General features: G+C 32.2%; 1 protein-coding gene across 1 annotated transcript in view; it reads right to left on the reverse strand.

Annotated features, from left to right (window-relative positions):
* LOC145266929 (ubiquitin carboxyl-terminal hydrolase 8-like) overlaps positions 1 to 16702 on the reverse strand; it is a 140578-nt gene that overhangs the window by 26961 nt on the left and 96915 nt on the right. Inside the window, exons 14-17 of the mRNA XM_080122728.1 lie at positions 12437 to 12524; positions 8772 to 8902; positions 6582 to 6687; positions 3919 to 4023 (exon numbers count right to left, since the gene is read on the reverse strand). Coding sequence (XP_079978854.1) covers positions 3919 to 4023; positions 6582 to 6687; positions 8772 to 8902; positions 12437 to 12524 — 430 coding nt within the window. The remainder of the gene's footprint in view (positions 1 to 3918; positions 4024 to 6581; positions 6688 to 8771; positions 8903 to 12436; positions 12525 to 16702) is intronic.

Consider the following 16702-nt stretch of genomic DNA (forward strand, 5'->3'; position numbering starts at 1 on the left):
CCAGCTGAATAGCCAATCCGTAGAAGTCTTGAATTGTAAAAATTTGCAGACGAAAAGCAAAATTTTTTCTTGTGTAGACACTAAAAAATATGTGCAGGAATTCTAAAAGATCCACTATGTTTTATGGAGTGATTCCGGCTTCTGATTGTGTTGGATATTGAGCCGGGGCGACGCCGATAAAATCGGAGGTGTGCACACACGCACATTTCAGACAATTTAAATTTTTGTGTTCTATAAAAATAACCGGAATTTTAAATATCACCGAAAACAAAGGTTAGGAAGTTAAAATTGCATAATGCAAAATAAAAAAAGAACAAGGAAATATTTTAAATATTCCAGGAATGTCGCTGGTGTTACCCGATTAGGCTGTCTAAAGATATTGGTTTCCTGAGACGAAATGCATCTAACATTGATGCTTTTTGTCTTTCTACTTCTTTTTGCAAAACATAATTATGTTCTGTAAAACCGAGAACAAAATCAACAATCCCCCATTTTCCTTCTTCCCATTTCCCCTTTCTTTCTATCTCCCCCACTTCCTGACTGATTTCCTAACTTAAAATGTACCAAACATTAATAGTGTAACCCTTTTCCCTCTTCCATTGCAAAACTCATTCATGTTCTGCAGGACAGGGAACAAAAACGATAAAATTCACTATAAAACAACCAAACCAAACACTACAAACTAGCGATTGAAGATACAAAAAGCTTAAAGAATAAAAACCTTCTACAAAATAACTGGATACAACATACTGTTTCCAAAATAACTGGATTCGGCATTAAATAACCCAAAAAGGGTTGATATGCCATAAAACAACCAAACTCTAGAAATAAATATTTGAAGATATAAAGAACTTGAAGCATAAAAACTATTTCCAAAATAACTGGATTCGGCATTGAATAACCTGAAAAGGGTTGATATGCCGTTTAACAAAACAACCAATCAACAGGAGTGTCGGTTGACATCTTTATACGACATGATTAATATAAACAAAAAAAGTAAAAAGAGCTAGGTCATCCATCACCTGACACAGTTGTTCTGTTCTCTCTCTCTCCTATTAATGGCCAACAGTGAATTGTAAATAAACTTGTAGGTCGACAAAATTCATCTGTATTAATTTTGAGAACAACAAAAAAATTGTCAGGTGTATATATAATTTTGCAAGCATTTGAAAAGTTTAAACTAGAAAATTATATAATTTTTTATTTAATTATTTGAACTATTATCCTCATCTTTTAGTTGTTGTTTTCACGACGTTTCAGCCAATTATTCCTCTGGCCTTCGTCAGGTTAACCACGACAGGATAAGAATACCGAATCCTCCAACTACATCCACAGTAATTGGCCTTCGGGACAAGATCAAGGTGTGGTGTCTGTTCTTCAGATGCTGCACTTCCGTTTCTTGTTCTCTTTCGGCGGAGGAGAGGTCCTTCACAACTGAGACAATTTTTATTTTTGTACCTTTTCTCCACGTTAAAAAACGACCCTGGTGTCTAACTCTGTCCCGTGGGGAGGCATAGTAAATAGGTACATCCACAGCAATTGCTGCCTTCAATAGCTGTTGTCATCTCACCACGGTTTTGGCCAACTAATCCTCTGACCGGCTTTGGGTGGGATTGAACCCGCTACCTCAAGCTCAACGCTCACCCAGAATCGTAAATATTTTGCATCTTTATCGACTGCACCACGGGCCCCAAAGGGCAATCAAGGTTGGATTTTTTGATCTTATAAATCCAATTGTTCTTCTTCCAATTGTCTGGTCTGTACAGATTCTTTTTTTTTTTTTTTACATAGGCATCGCCACATTATCAAGGCCAAGAGGCCACTCAAGGATAAGGGTTAAAGAGTGTACAGTAGAAATTGGACAATATAGTAATCATTAGTAATGTCTGGTCTGTACAGCTTGTTATATGTTCTTCTTTTGTTTCTTGTTTTACGGTACTTCTATCCTTTTCAGACTATTTCATGCCGAATCCAATCATTTTGGAAAAAACTTTTATGCTTCAAGTTCTTTTTATATTCAAATATTTATTCATGGAGTTTTTTTTTTTTTTTTTTTACAGTACTTCTATTCTTTTCAAGTTATTTAATGCCGAATCCAGTAATTTTTTTTTTTTTTGCTCCAAGTTGTTTATATATTCAAATATTTAGTCATTGAGTTTGGTTTGGTTGTTTTGTAAAAAATTTTACAGAACATGATTCAGTTTTGCAAAGGGAGAGGAAAAGAACAATAACAATATTTGATGCATTTTAGATCAGGAAGCCAGTATATTCAAACAGCCATATCTTGTAGTATGGAGAGGAAAGTTTTTACAGGAAAAATAAAATATTCTGGTTAGAAAGATTGTTAAGACGGTAACAATCCTCAATATAAAGTCAAATAATGTAAATTGCTTTAATTAATATCATTAATAATTATAATATTACTATCAACAAAACTATTTCATATATATATATAAGAAAATATTAGAATGCAAATTACAAAGGTATTAATTTATTAAAATTTTATAAAATATGTAAATTAAGAATACTAATGTTTGTAAATTAATATTTTTTAGATTGAAAGCCATGTTTAATTTCAGAAGAGTTTCTGATGGGTAGCTAATCTGTATAAGTCCTAGAGATGAAAGAGTTTTCAGTGCGTAGCTGATCTGTACAAGTCTTAGAGATGAAAAAAGGTTTTTGGTAGTTAGTTAATCTGTACGAGTGCTGAAGATGAAAAATAGTTTTTGGTGGGTAGCTGATCTGTATAAGCCTTGGACTTTAACATTTTGCAGGCAAAAAGCAAAGATTTTTCTCATGTGGACATGGAAAATTATTTGTGGGAATTCTAAAAGATCCAATATTTTTATGGAGCAATTCCGATTGGTTGCTAGCAGAACGTGGATCTATTTGATTGGTCAGTTCCTATCGCCAGTGCCTATAAATAGAATCTTCCAAATTTCTTTAACCATACACTCCATTCATATAAAAAGTATTGCAACACAGAATTTCAAAATAAAGAATTAAATAAACAAATTCTTTTGATGTTAATCTATATATATATTTATATATAAATAAGGCAAAATGTGTGTGACCATTTCGTGTATGTCTCGCAAAGGCTTTTCTCGCACACGGTCTCGGGGGGGGGGGGGGGGGGGACGATCACTTACAAGTATTTATATAAGCCGTAGATAATAATATCAAGGATTTGGGAAAGCGCGTATTTACATCGACTTTTACAAAATTATTCTATTTCAGCCTGTCTTGTGTTCGTTCAACTTTTTCGTATAAAAAGCAAAACTAATTCAAAGCTAAGGCGTTGTTCCGGCAATTGCACCGGGAAACGTCCAGAAGCAATCAGCTTTGATGAATGTGGGGGCAAAGTCCTCTTATATCAGACAATTGCTAATCAGTCTGGAAAATGGGGAGCTGCTTTCCCCCTCCCCAACATCTGTTGGGGAAAAAACCAGTCAAAGTTGTAAACAAACCCAAGTTAACTGCGTGACTTCTATTTGACCTCAATAATTAGGTCAAATAGAAGCAGCAGGGTTAAGTTTTATTGCTGCCACCTGTCAACAGTTAAATAAATAAATTCATACATGTTTCCTATGTATGTCTCCGTGGCCCAGTGGTTAACGGCGTACGGCGTTTTTTCACACTTTAATTTCCAACTTTGCCTCAAGGGTTCAGGTTCAATCCCCATACTCACCTACCAAAACTTTTTTTTTTTATTTTAACTTTTATTGCTGCCACCTGTCAACAGTTAAATAAATAAATTTGGAGTTTGGATTTACCCAAAACTACACACACTTCCAAACACCTGGGCAACGCCGGGTCCCCCCCCCCGCTAGTATAGTATATATAAAAGGAGGAAAAAGACTTTCACATTCATTCACATGAGAAAGCAAAATGTTAAGCTTAAAGTTGATCGTAATTAACCTTGTTCAATCCTTCGTGCAACTGATCCAGTAGGAAAGTGAGAAATTCTTGCGAGTCATGCTGATCAAAACCAGCAAACATCGGGGCATATTTACCAACTGTATTCTGAAAAAGGAAAAAGGAAAAAATTATCGAACACTGAACTGTCAGAAATATTAGTCAGCTAAAAGCAATGAGAAGGTAAATCTTTTCGCTTTTTTCTCTCACGACTATAAATTGTTATTTTGATTCTAATAATTTTATTTTTTTAACTTTCATAAATATATATTTATCATATAGATTCAAACAAAAAACTTTTTTTTTTTAAATTTAAAAAAAAAGCTTATAATTTCATAAACCTATTTCTTATAACATTTCAAATAAAATAAAAACTTTTTTTAAATTTAAAAAAAAAAAAAGCTTATAATTTCATAAACCTATTTCTTATAACATTTCAAATAAAATAAAAACTTTTTTTAAATTTAAAAAAAAAGCTTATAATTTCATAAACCTATTTCTTATAACATTTCAAATAAAATAAAAACTTTTTTTAAATTTAAAAAAAAAAGCTTATAATTTCATAAACCTATTTCTTATAACATTTCAAATAAAATAAAAACTTTTTTTAAATTTAAAAAAAAAAGCTTATAATTTCATAAACCTCTTTCTTATAACATTTCAAATAAAATAAAAACTTTAAATTTAAAAAAAAAAGCTTATAATTTCATAAACCTATTTCTTATAACATTTCAAATAAAATAAAAACTTTTTTTAAATTAAAAAAAAAGCTTATAATTTCATAAACCTATTTCTTATAACATTTCAAATAAAATAAAAACTTTTTTTTAAATTTAAAAAAAAAAAAAGCTTATAATTTCATAAACCTATTTCTTATAACATTTCAAATAAAATAAAAACTTTTTTTAAATTTAAAAAAAAAAGCTTATAATTTCATAAACTTATTTCTTATAACATTTCAAATAAAATAAAAACTTTTTTTAAATTTAAAAAAAAAAAAGCTTATAATTTCATAAACCTATTTCTTATAACATTTCAAATAAAATAAAAACTTTTTTTAAATTTAAAAAAAAAAGCTTATAATTTCATAAACCTATTTCTTATAACATTTCAAATAAAATAAAAACTTTTTTAAATTTAAAAAAAAAAGCTTATAATTTCATAAACCTATTTCTTATAACATTTCAAATAAAATAAAAACTTTTTTTTAAATTTAAAAAAAAAAGCTTATAATTTCATAAACCTATTTCTTATAACATTTCAAATAAAATAAAAACTTTTTAAATTTAAAAAAAAAGCTTATAATTTCATAAACCTATTTCTTATAACATTTCAAATAAAATAAAAACTTTTTTAAATTTAAAAAAAAAGTTATAATTTCATAAACCTATTTCTTATAACATTTCAAATAAAATAAAAACTTTTTTTAAATTTAAAAAAAAAAAGCTTATAATTTCATAAACCTATTTCTTATAACATTTCAAATAAAATAAAAACTTTTTAAATTTTAAAAAAAAGCTTATAATTTCATAAACCTATTTCTTATAACATTTCAAATAAAATAAAAACTTTTTTTAAATTTAAAAAAAAAAAAGCTTATAATTTCATAAACCTATTTCTTATAACATTTCAAATAAAATAAAAACTTTTTTTAAATTTAAAAACAAAAAAAAGCTTATAATTTCATAAACCTATTTCTTATAACATTTCAAATAAAATAAAAACTTTTTAAATTTAAAAAAAAAGCTTATAATTTCATAAACCTATTTCTTATAACATTTCAAATAAAATAAAAACTTTTTTTAAATTTAAAAAAAAAAAGCTTATAATTTCATAAACCTATTTCTTATAACATTTCAAATAAAATAAAAACTTTCAATTTTCTTATTAAAAATGCAAATAAAGACTAATTGTGTTATTTTTATCTGTATAATTTTTGTTGCAAATTATTGACCTCTGAACTGTCAAAAATATTAGGGTTATAGTCAACTAACGTACTTCCTAAAATGGTGACAAGGCAAATCAGTCCTTTCGTATTTTTCTCTCACGTCCATAAATTGTTATTTTGATTTTAATCATTTTATTTTTAAACTTTCATAAACGTATATATATTATATAAATTCAAATAAAAAAAACTTTTATTTTTAAAATTAAAAAAAAACTTATTTTTATAATTTCATAAACATATTTCTTATAACATTTCAAATAAAATAAAAACTTTTTTTTACATTTTCTTATTAAAAGTGCAAATAAAGACTAATTGTGTTATTTTTATCTTTTTATATATTTTTATTAATTTTTAATGTATACTTTTCAATAAAGTCCTTTTCTTATATTTTATTTCAATAAACCGCTTCACAATAGAAATACTGAAGAACAATAAAAGTGAAGAAACTGATTTGCTTTGTCACTGCTTCCGGTAGCAGCTACACGAGAAGTTAGAAAATACATTAGTTGACTATAACTGATCAATGTGTAATGGGAATCTTCAAGACAGGTCTAGTTCTGATGATCTTAGAGAAGATTAAATCTGAACAATGTTAGATGTATGCAGAACAGGAGACTTTAGTGGTATGGTCACATTAAAGAGTTTTGGGATTAGAAGATATAGAACAGTTGAAGTAGCCTGTTTAGAATGGTATAATCTGCAAGTCGAATGGCCTTACCTTAAAATCACGTGGTGTGATGCACTTGTACTGGCAATTCCAAAGAGCCTTTAAAATGACTGCAAACTCATCCACAACTTCTCCACGGTCTCCCAACACGCTGTTTCTAAAAGAAAAATATTTTATTTGAATCAAACAATATGGTCATATCAAAATATTCAATGGACAGAAATTAACAATGTATTTATTAATGGTATTGTTATTTTCATGAACGAAACATCAAAAGTAAAAACTAAAATCTGTCTATAGAAATGAGAAGTCCACGTTCCACGCACAATGCAGACTTGAGGAAGTACTCCTTATCAAGCAGCTCTGATGATTTGGGAAAGCCCTCAGTACTCCTCCACCTGATTCATAACTAGGGCTGTTTTCGATGCCTCCATTCAGTCTTAAAATTGTGTGGCAAGAGTCGTACAATCTCCAACCACACCTCTCCTTAATCGGCATTGCTTGAGTCCAGTGGCAAAGAGAGGTCCAGGATGACTGGAAACAATGTCAAGATAAGCGGAGAGCACATACAGTACCTGGAAGTCCCAAATGGTCACCAATCTGGTACTGGCTAGGTTCATCGTTGCTTAACTTCAGTGATCCAGCAGGAACCGGTGTGTCAACGTGATTATACCATATACTAGGGTTGTGACAACAGCATATTCTTTTCATTGTTTTAATTCTCGAGTATATATCTGACACAGTTAATCAACCGAGAACCACATCACTCTATATAAAAACATAAAATATTAGCTGATATATACTCGAGGGTCAAAACAATGAAAAGAATATTCTGTTATCACAGCCCTATAATGCGATAGCACCAAAACCGTTACTGGGATGGCGCAAGAAGAGTGGTAGTCAACAGAGGATGTGGCTCACAATGGTCAGAGTTTCTCTGGAAGTTATAACCAGTCCTTCCATCTTTGGTGTACAATGAGGTTTTGTTTATTTGTTTATCTTACCAGCATATCAACCCTTTCGGGTTATTTAATGCTAAAGAATTGGTTTAGTTTTGTTTTGTAGTTCAGCCCGGCTTTGCTCGGGCCCTATGTGCTGTTCATAACTTTATATGCATACGTATATATATATTAAAAAGTTTAACTCATGTCCAGGTAACCTACATCTAAAATTTCAAGTGTTTAGACCCAAAATTGGCAGAGGAGTTTTACAGAATCTGCAAAGGTCAACTCTGTAAACTTTGACCTCTTGGACGCCAAATTTTCACCCCAAAACTGATTATAAAGCTTGTTGCATATCTGAATACCCTTTATGTAAAATTTTAAATGTTTAGACCCAAAATTGGCTGAATAGTTTGCTAGAATGCCATCACAAGTAAGAAATGAGAAATATTTACGATCCATGATATATTTTATATCTGTATTTGTGTTCCTTCAACCTAAATATACCCAATTGCCCTGACAATCAGCAAAATCAGACCCCTTCACAATAGAAGGCTTTATACTCTAATATATTCTTTCCTCAAATTGCTTGTTTGTTTCCCTGACTGTATCAACATGCGAAAATTTAAATTTTTTTTTTAAATTTTTTTTATTACATTTTCACCCCAAACAAGGCACATTCCTACTTTGATGTAGGGGGCTACTATCAGGGACATAAGCTACAGGGGTACTATGTGGGGAGTTGGGCAGCAAGATGTCAGTTCACGTTACACTTGAACTTCTGCATGTCAGAACAGTTGGGGAAGCAGGAACCCCGAAGGGAATTCCAAAGTCTAGCGGTTCTGGGAAAGAAACTACTGGATATATATAATGTGAAAAAACATCTCGCTGCACAACTCCCTACTTAGGATGCTACTTCTGATATAATTCCTAATTCACAATAGCCTCTTAAATCTCAGTGGCAATATATCTTATTTGAGGGTAAATAAAAAAAAAAAAACATTTTGTTTTTATTTACTTGGGGGTAAATTTTGTTTTTATTTATTTGGGGGTAAATAAAAAAAAATTTGTTTTTATTTACCAAAATGTAAAAAAAAAAAAAAAAAAATCATATTTAAGGGGAAATAAAAAAAAAAATTATTTTATGTTGCTTTTACTTTTCCCATAATTTCCAACGGTAATTAGTACATATCTGATCTGTTTTCAAGTCAGCATAACCAACGGCATAATCTGCAATGATATGCATTACGTCAGAGAGAGTAGGGATGAGAGAGGAGACAGAGGAATGGGAGGAACTAACCTGTTGACATCATAGAGGTAAGAGTCGTTCAGGAAATACTTGACGAGTGCAAATGTGTTGCTCAAACACTGGATGATGGAATTCATGTAGCATGTGTTACCAATATTACGAAGACCCGTCAGACCTTGATACTGAAAAAAGAAAAAAAAAACTTTTTATAATGCACTTTTATTACAACAAGGTAGATCTACATTCAATATGATGCCTCCGTTCACTCTCAAGAGACAATGGATATCTCCTGTAAGGGTAGCTGCATGTGTAATTAGGAAACAGGGGTTGCGCAATCTCCAACCAAAACTCTCCTGAATCGGCACTGCTGAAGTCCAGTGGCAATGAGGGGGTCCAGGATGACTGGAAACAATAAGCGGTGAGCATATACATACAGTACCTGAAATTCATAATGGTCACCCATTTTAGTACTGACGAGGCTCAACATTGCTTAACTTCAGTGATCTAAAGGAAACTGATGTGTTAACGTGATTATGCTGTATAGCTTATTTATATATTTCCACAGCCAAACAACGTTGCAGCTCACACAAGCCATCTAAACCAACAAACTAAAGTTGAAGATTCAAATTTTGCCCTCATTTAGACTCATCAGTCGAATATATCCAAGTCTCTTGCATGCAAAATAGGGTACTCATCTCGCAAGAAATTTGGTACTTATGGGTTGGTTGGTTTTGCTTTACGGCATATCAACCCTTTTTGGGTTATTTAATGCCGAATCCAAAGATTTTGGAGAAAAAATTTTTTTAATAGAATATATTTGTTGTTTTCACGTCGGTTTCTATTTAACCCTTAGTTGGGACCCTAACAGGTACTACCACTCCGGGTCAGAGTGGACCTGGGAGCAATGGTAATTAAAGGGTGGCTCCACACTCCCCAAAGCCCACAAGCTGGGGCCTCACCACTGGATATAGTTTAAGGTCATATCCAGGACCGGTATTTATGGGAACTGAGTTCTCCGCACAAGTGGAAACACAAACGGATGACCTTAAGGCAAACACGATTATCGCCCTTTAACTCTGGCAATATAATTGTTTGCTACAAGGGGGCATAACACCTCATTTCTGTATTTGCTTCCTTCTCTCTTTCTCTTTCCGCTGGACTTCCAAACAATGCAGAAGTGACTAAAAACATGTCTCAGTTCTGGCGACAACCAGGCTGCCGTTCAAATTCTCATCAAAGAATCTTGAGGCCTAAACGCAAGTAACTTTACTCATTCGTCTTTTGCGACAAACTTTTATAACTTTTAAATTGTAATTATGTTGCAAATAAATTTGTTGTATTCATAATATCAACATATTTCGTGTCCTTGTTATTTGGCATAGGGGACCATGAGACTTTATTCTTCAACCTCCAACTTAACAAAAGAGGATGATTTCACCAACTACGTTAAAAGGCGACCTCGTTCTCTACATACTCATTTTGCATACAAGAGATCCGCATTTGGAATCCAGAGTTTGAATATGTTCGACTGATGAGCTCAAATGAGGGTGAAACTAGAGTCTTGGACTTCGGTTTGTTGGCTGTCATAGCTTGTGTGAGCTGCGAGGTTGTTTGACTGTGGAAATAATTATATCATTTTAAATTCTGAAAATTCTAATATTATATATAGTTCAGGTTAAGAATGTATTCATAGGATAAAATAAATTTTAAAAAATATCGATTGGGTTTATATAAAAGTTCTCACTAACAAATAGAGCTATTTATATCAATATTTATTTTAGTGATGTGACAATTCCATTACTTTTCCCCCGATTCTGATACAAGTACCAATTCCGTACTAAATTCCCGATTCCGATACAATTACCGATTCCAATTCTTTATAAATCGCTAAATATTTAACTATAAAAGTGTTATTTTTGTCCCGATTACTGTAAAAACACATCTTAAATGTGCATATATTTTCTCAAACGTAAAACACATTTGTGAGAAGGTGATCTATAGATTTCAGTCTTACTGGAAGTTTAAATCAATAAATATTTATTATTCTATCATTACTACAAGCAGTGGAAGATGTTTCTTAAACCAAAATCAAATAAAAAAGATAATTTAAGGAATCGGTTTTGGCATCGGAAAATAGGCTCAAATCTTTCCGATATCCCAAAAGTTCTGATTTTTCCGATTAATCGTCCCAACACTAATTTATTTATACAGACATGTACAGGCTTTGCTACACTGGTATGACAAGGTTTCGATCTGTAGTTAAAATCTCATTTGGTAAAAAAAGTCTGCTTTTTTTCTTTAAGCGTTTAATTTGGAAAATGAAGAGAAAAGCAATTTGGATTGAGATCTGAAATACCTGTAGTCCAGTTTTAAAAAAATATTTTAAAAACTGTTACTAAGTTATAACCTCACAAGATTAAAAGGTTATTTTTAGCAATAAATTTGATTGCGTTGTCTGGTAACATAGAAAAAAGGGATACAGATAGGGAAAGATGGTCATTTGTTGGCAGACATGAACGAACAAAGGGGATGAGGGAGAAAGGAAAGTAATATTAAAAGGAGTGGGTGTGGGGGGGGGGGGGTCCGTTTGATTTAGATTGTTTTTCTTTTTAATTTTTTTCTTCCTCCCTGGTTTTTTCTTTGTTTTACCATGATAAATTTCAGTCTAAACAATTTGTGTATTAAGATATTTCTTAACAAACACATAAAAAATATGAATTTGTAGCATTATTTTCAAATGAAAAAATTAAATTTCATGAGTAACCTGCGAGCGACTGTCTCGCATCACTATTTTGCAAACAATCTCAAGAAACAAGGGGAGATATTTGTTGTAATGCCTACAAATACTCATTAACTACTTAAAAATTATTTTCTTTATAAAAATAAAACTAATTGATCAATTTATGTGATTTTTGGAATGTGATATTTTTGTTTCATCACAGGTATGTACATCATAGATATGTTCTTTGTTTTTGTTTTAATATTTAGACAATTCTGGACAAGAACAGAATAAGAATTAAAACAAGAGAAGAAATAAAATACATAAATAGTCTGTGTAAATTGTTAGATATTTTGAATTTTCAATAATAATAAATTAATAAATATCAGTAAGCGGTGTTAAATATTCATTTAAATATCTTATTTTTTTTTTGTGACAAGTGTGTCGCAAACATTTAAAGAACTCAATAGTGTGCTTCCACATAAAAAGGTTGGAAATCACTGTACAAACCCTACTTCTTATACCTTTGTTCTGCTTCTTTTTTTTTTTTTTTTTGGCGTAGCACAAAAAAAAAAAAAAAAGCTGAGCATGCAGGGTCCTCTCCTCCACGAGCGAAAAATTTACTTTAACCATGACTAATGTTTGTGCAAATTTTTTTTATAAGTCCATGGCGTGGTTATTGAGAAAGGTGCGAACAAATGAATGGATGAACGATTTGGGGCATTTTTACTCCTATAATGCCCCCCCCCCCTAGGAAGGCAACCAGAATTATCCCCGAAAGTCTGTTCTGGCAAAAATTTACTTTCACCATAACTAATGCTTGTGCAAAATTTTTTTTAAATCCAAGGCGTGGTTATTGAGAAAAGTGCGGACAAACAAACAGGAGTGAATTACTAGGTTCAATCCCTCCTTTGTCAAGGGTGGGGGGAAAGAGGGGGGAATCAAAAATAAAAAAAACTATGTTTAAGAAATGAAATAGAAAGAACACAATGCTTACCACAGTTCCAAAAACAGGATTTAAGTTTCGTACACGGACTTGACTAGGATTTGGTTTACTGTGAAGTGCCTGCCTTCCTCCATCCAATCTGTAAGTAAAAAAAGATGAATCAGCAAACTAGTTCTCATAGTCATGATGGCAGCAAACGGAGACGAACCCAGTGCACCTAGCATAATTGATGCGAGAGGTTCAAAGTATTGCACGAAGTGTTCGTTTCACGGCAGTTCGCACCAGTGAAGTCGAGAGATAAAGACGTGCTCACACAATCTAAGAATCTAAGTGAATCTCTTGGGTTTAACATCCATTTCACATGCTGGACGGCTTTTAAAAATTGACTTCCAAACTGACCTATCTCTGGCCAGGTCTTTATTTATCCCTCATCTCTAAAATCCATTTTTATAATTTCTTCCCTTTGTCTATGAAGAATCTGCTGGATGCTAGCCACTAGAAGGGAGAAAGCAAAGTCACTTTCCATTGTAGTAGTTCTTGCTGTGAATGTCTTACTCTAAATGACCAATGCCTCTATCATATCTAGTAGCTTGTCTGGGAAGAAGAATTGGATAATATACACATGTATTTCTTTTCTATTGTTTTTGCTTGCTGTCATATATGTGCGGCTTATATCATTTGGATTCTTTGGACTTGATCAATTTTTTAAAATATGTTGTTTTAAGCAAAAACAACAGTACTTACTTGTCATGTCGAAATAGTAGTATATCTATAGTCATATGTGTGTTCTTTGTATTATTTGAATTTTTTGGACTATTGTTCTTATCTAGTGTCATTTTTAACATTTTGTTTGAAAAAAAAAAACAAAAAAAACTCTGACCTTCAAGTTTATCTTGTCAAACTTGAAAATCTTGACAGAATTTCAAATGGAATCCTCTATCATTTAGCACGATCTCGTTCAGTGAAACCATAACCGGTGAAAAGTCCTAATTAAATCACAATTGTATTTTGAATGTTGCCTGAACTGAGGATTGAACCTTCAACCTCCGAAAGAATAAAAGCAGAAAATTCTTCTGTAACGTGGAATTTTAACTTTAATTCATTAAAATGTAAAAATAATTTGGTGCTTGTTAAGATAGAGTTGACAGATCGATTTTTTTAAATATTGTTTTAAGCAAAAAAAAAAAAAAAATACCTACTTGTTATGTCGAAAATAGTAATATATCCAAAAATTATGAAAATTTATAGAGTAAAAAGTCATTTATAGTTAAAATTTTTGTAGAAAATTGGAGGAACTGGCATTTTCTCTAGATGTGAACACCTTGAAAATTGTGAACACAAGGAACATACTTATCTCCCTTTTCACTATTGTAATGAAGTTTTGTTTAAGCTGATAGCAATAGATTTTTTTTTTTAACTAAAAACACAATAGCAGTTGTTCTACTTGAATTTTCATAATTTTTGGATATATTACTATTTTCGACATGACAAGTAAGTACTGCTGTTTTTGGCTTAAACCAACATATTTTTAAAAAATCGATCTGTCGACTGTATCTTAACAAGCACTATTTTCTTCTAACTTATAAGGTTATTTTGTCAGATTTTTAATGTCAGACCCAAATAGCATTTAAACTAACAAATCAAAATCAAACTATGCTTCTGACTAGCCATTTTTCATTTGTTATCCTTTCATCATGTTATTGACAATATAATACATACTCCGCTAGAATTTATTTTAAAAAATACTTAGTCTGACTCAGATGATTAATAAAAATAAAACATTTTTAAAAAATCACCTACAAATAAAAATCAACAGATTGTGAAAATAGCACTCAAGATGAGAACAGTAGTACGAATAATACAAATCATCGATTCTCATCTTAAAAGTTTAGAAATATAATCACGTAATTGTATCTTTTTGATTTTTTAACTTTCTTATTTTGTTCTGTGTTGGGGATGGGGCATCCTACTGGATGCCAGACATTCACTTGCTATCTCATACATTCCAACTGAGAAATCTTTTTCAGATTCTAACCATGCCTTTAAGTACAATTGTTTGTATCTCTTGCACGTGGTTCACCGGGTATGTTTGTCAGGTAGGTTTCGAGATTCTTTTTTTTTATGGATCCAGTTGCTCCTTTAATTACTGAAACGATGGAGATCTCCCTAAGATTCAAGTTTCTTTTCATGTTGTACTTACGACCTTATATACGGCACAATCACGTTGACACACCGGTTCTCGCCAGATCACCAAAGTTAAGCAACGTTGAGCCTGGCCAGTATCAGATGGGTGACCATTTAGAAAGATGATGCGTTGTATGTACCACGAGGTAACATACCTGGTTGGGAAACTGGCGCGATCTATTCTTCTCTCGAGGGTAGATGGGACTCTCTTAAGCCGTGGGAGGCACTCTATCTATTGACAGTGTCACGATAAAAAATACTCTTGATAGCCCTGGCAAAGCATCAAGTATTCAGCTACGGACAAGATTTGAATTACACTACAAACCCGTGTAGTGATTTCAATATCGGCTGCGGCCGTGCTGGATGGGATGGACTTAAGACCTTGGTATTTTGTTATCCTTTTCCTACTCAGCTCTGTTTTAACACAGCATCATTGGAGACACTAACTTCCACCAAGGTTGCTTCTTTCTTCTTTTTGTCCCATATCACTATGTCAGGTTTCGTAGCTCCATTTTCTAGATATGTAGCTGTAAGAATTACGTAGACATAGTGGATGGTGTATGACTTATTCCCAACTGTTCTTTCTGGTAAACATGTTCCCACGACTTGCTGCAACACTGGATAATCAACTTTTTTTCTGATGGTACAGTGGAGATATGTATACACTCTATTGTGTCGCATTATATAGTAAACCGTGCCTCAACCTTACGGCTATATGTCAGGTGAATCACACTTTCTACTTTTGTGTGACAGAACCCGCAGCATTTGTTGTCACTGCTGAGACCACTCATCCTTTTTTTTTTTTTTTTGACTGCTATTTGTGCATGAATATTCCGTAATACATGTATATGAAGTTTCTGAATTTTTTTAAATCAAAGATAATTCATTTTATTTGGATTATTTTGACTGCTGTTCTCATTTTAAGTGTTATTTTCACAACGTTTCGGTTAACCCAGCATCATTTGGGACACTAACTTCTAAGGTTGCTTCTAGCTCATATCACTATGTCAAATGTAATAGCACTGTAATAGCTATAGGAATTGCATAGTCATAGCGGATGGTGTAGGATTTCCTCTTCAGGACTTTCTGCTGCATTTAATATTCAAGTTTTACAGATTGTCCAGTAGAAATATTTACACACTCAATTGTGTCATGTCGTGTCGTATAGTAGCCGTCCTCCAGTAGAACCTTACGGCTGGATGTCAGGTGGTTCACAGTCTCTACTTCTGAGCGGCAGAATCTGCACCTGATGTCATTTATTAAAGCACTCATTTTCTTAAAAGCATTAGTCATCATGCCTTGATCTAAGGCAGCCATTATATCTGTCTGTGTGTGTGTGTGTGTGTGTGTGTGTGTGTGTGTGTGTGTGTGTGTGTGTGTGTGTATAGCTAGATGGAGGAGAAAGAGGAGATTGGAGGGGGAGAAATAAAAAGGTAAAACAAGGGTGAGGAAAAAAGAAAGATAGTGACATGGGCAGAAAGAGAAAGAGAGATGAGAGAGGAAGTGAGAAATAGTTTACACTTTTGATATAATTAATACGGTTGCCACTGGCAACATGGGTAGCTCTGATTATACTTAAAAGAAAAAAAAACAACTAACACTAGTATATGATCAACGAAGATAAGCAATGTTGAATCTGATCAGTACCAGATGGGTGACTATTTGGGAATATAAGGTGGTCTACGTATGGTTCCGTTTTCTAGGTACGTAGCTGTAGGAACTGTAGATGTGGATGGTGTACGATTATTTCCAACTGTTCTTTCTACTATAAGTTCCCAGGACTTATTACTGCATTCAATATTCAACTTTTTACAGGATATACTAGCTATATATATATATATAGACATAGATGTGTATATTTATTGATTTGCAAATTGTCATTTGTTTTCGTCTTTCTTCCTCAACACCGACTACATTCCATTCCTCACATTGTGATAGCCTTCTAAATCTCTTCAACATACCTATCCCACACAATGCTTCAAGCAAACTACATCTCATTTTTTATTTTAAAAAGTGTTTCAATTTTACCATCTGTATATTATTATATTATTTTTTTTTTTTAATCCTTTGAGATGAGTAATTTGTATATTTATTGTTGTGGGAACATACACACACTTATAATCACTAAGATGG

The sequence above is a fragment of the Euprymna scolopes genome, chromosome 42 (assembly GCF_053919585.1).
Source record: "Euprymna scolopes isolate OS-2025 chromosome 42, ASM5391958v1, whole genome shotgun sequence".
In the NCBI taxonomy this organism is placed as follows: domain Eukaryota; kingdom Metazoa; phylum Mollusca; class Cephalopoda; order Sepiida; family Sepiolidae; genus Euprymna; species Euprymna scolopes.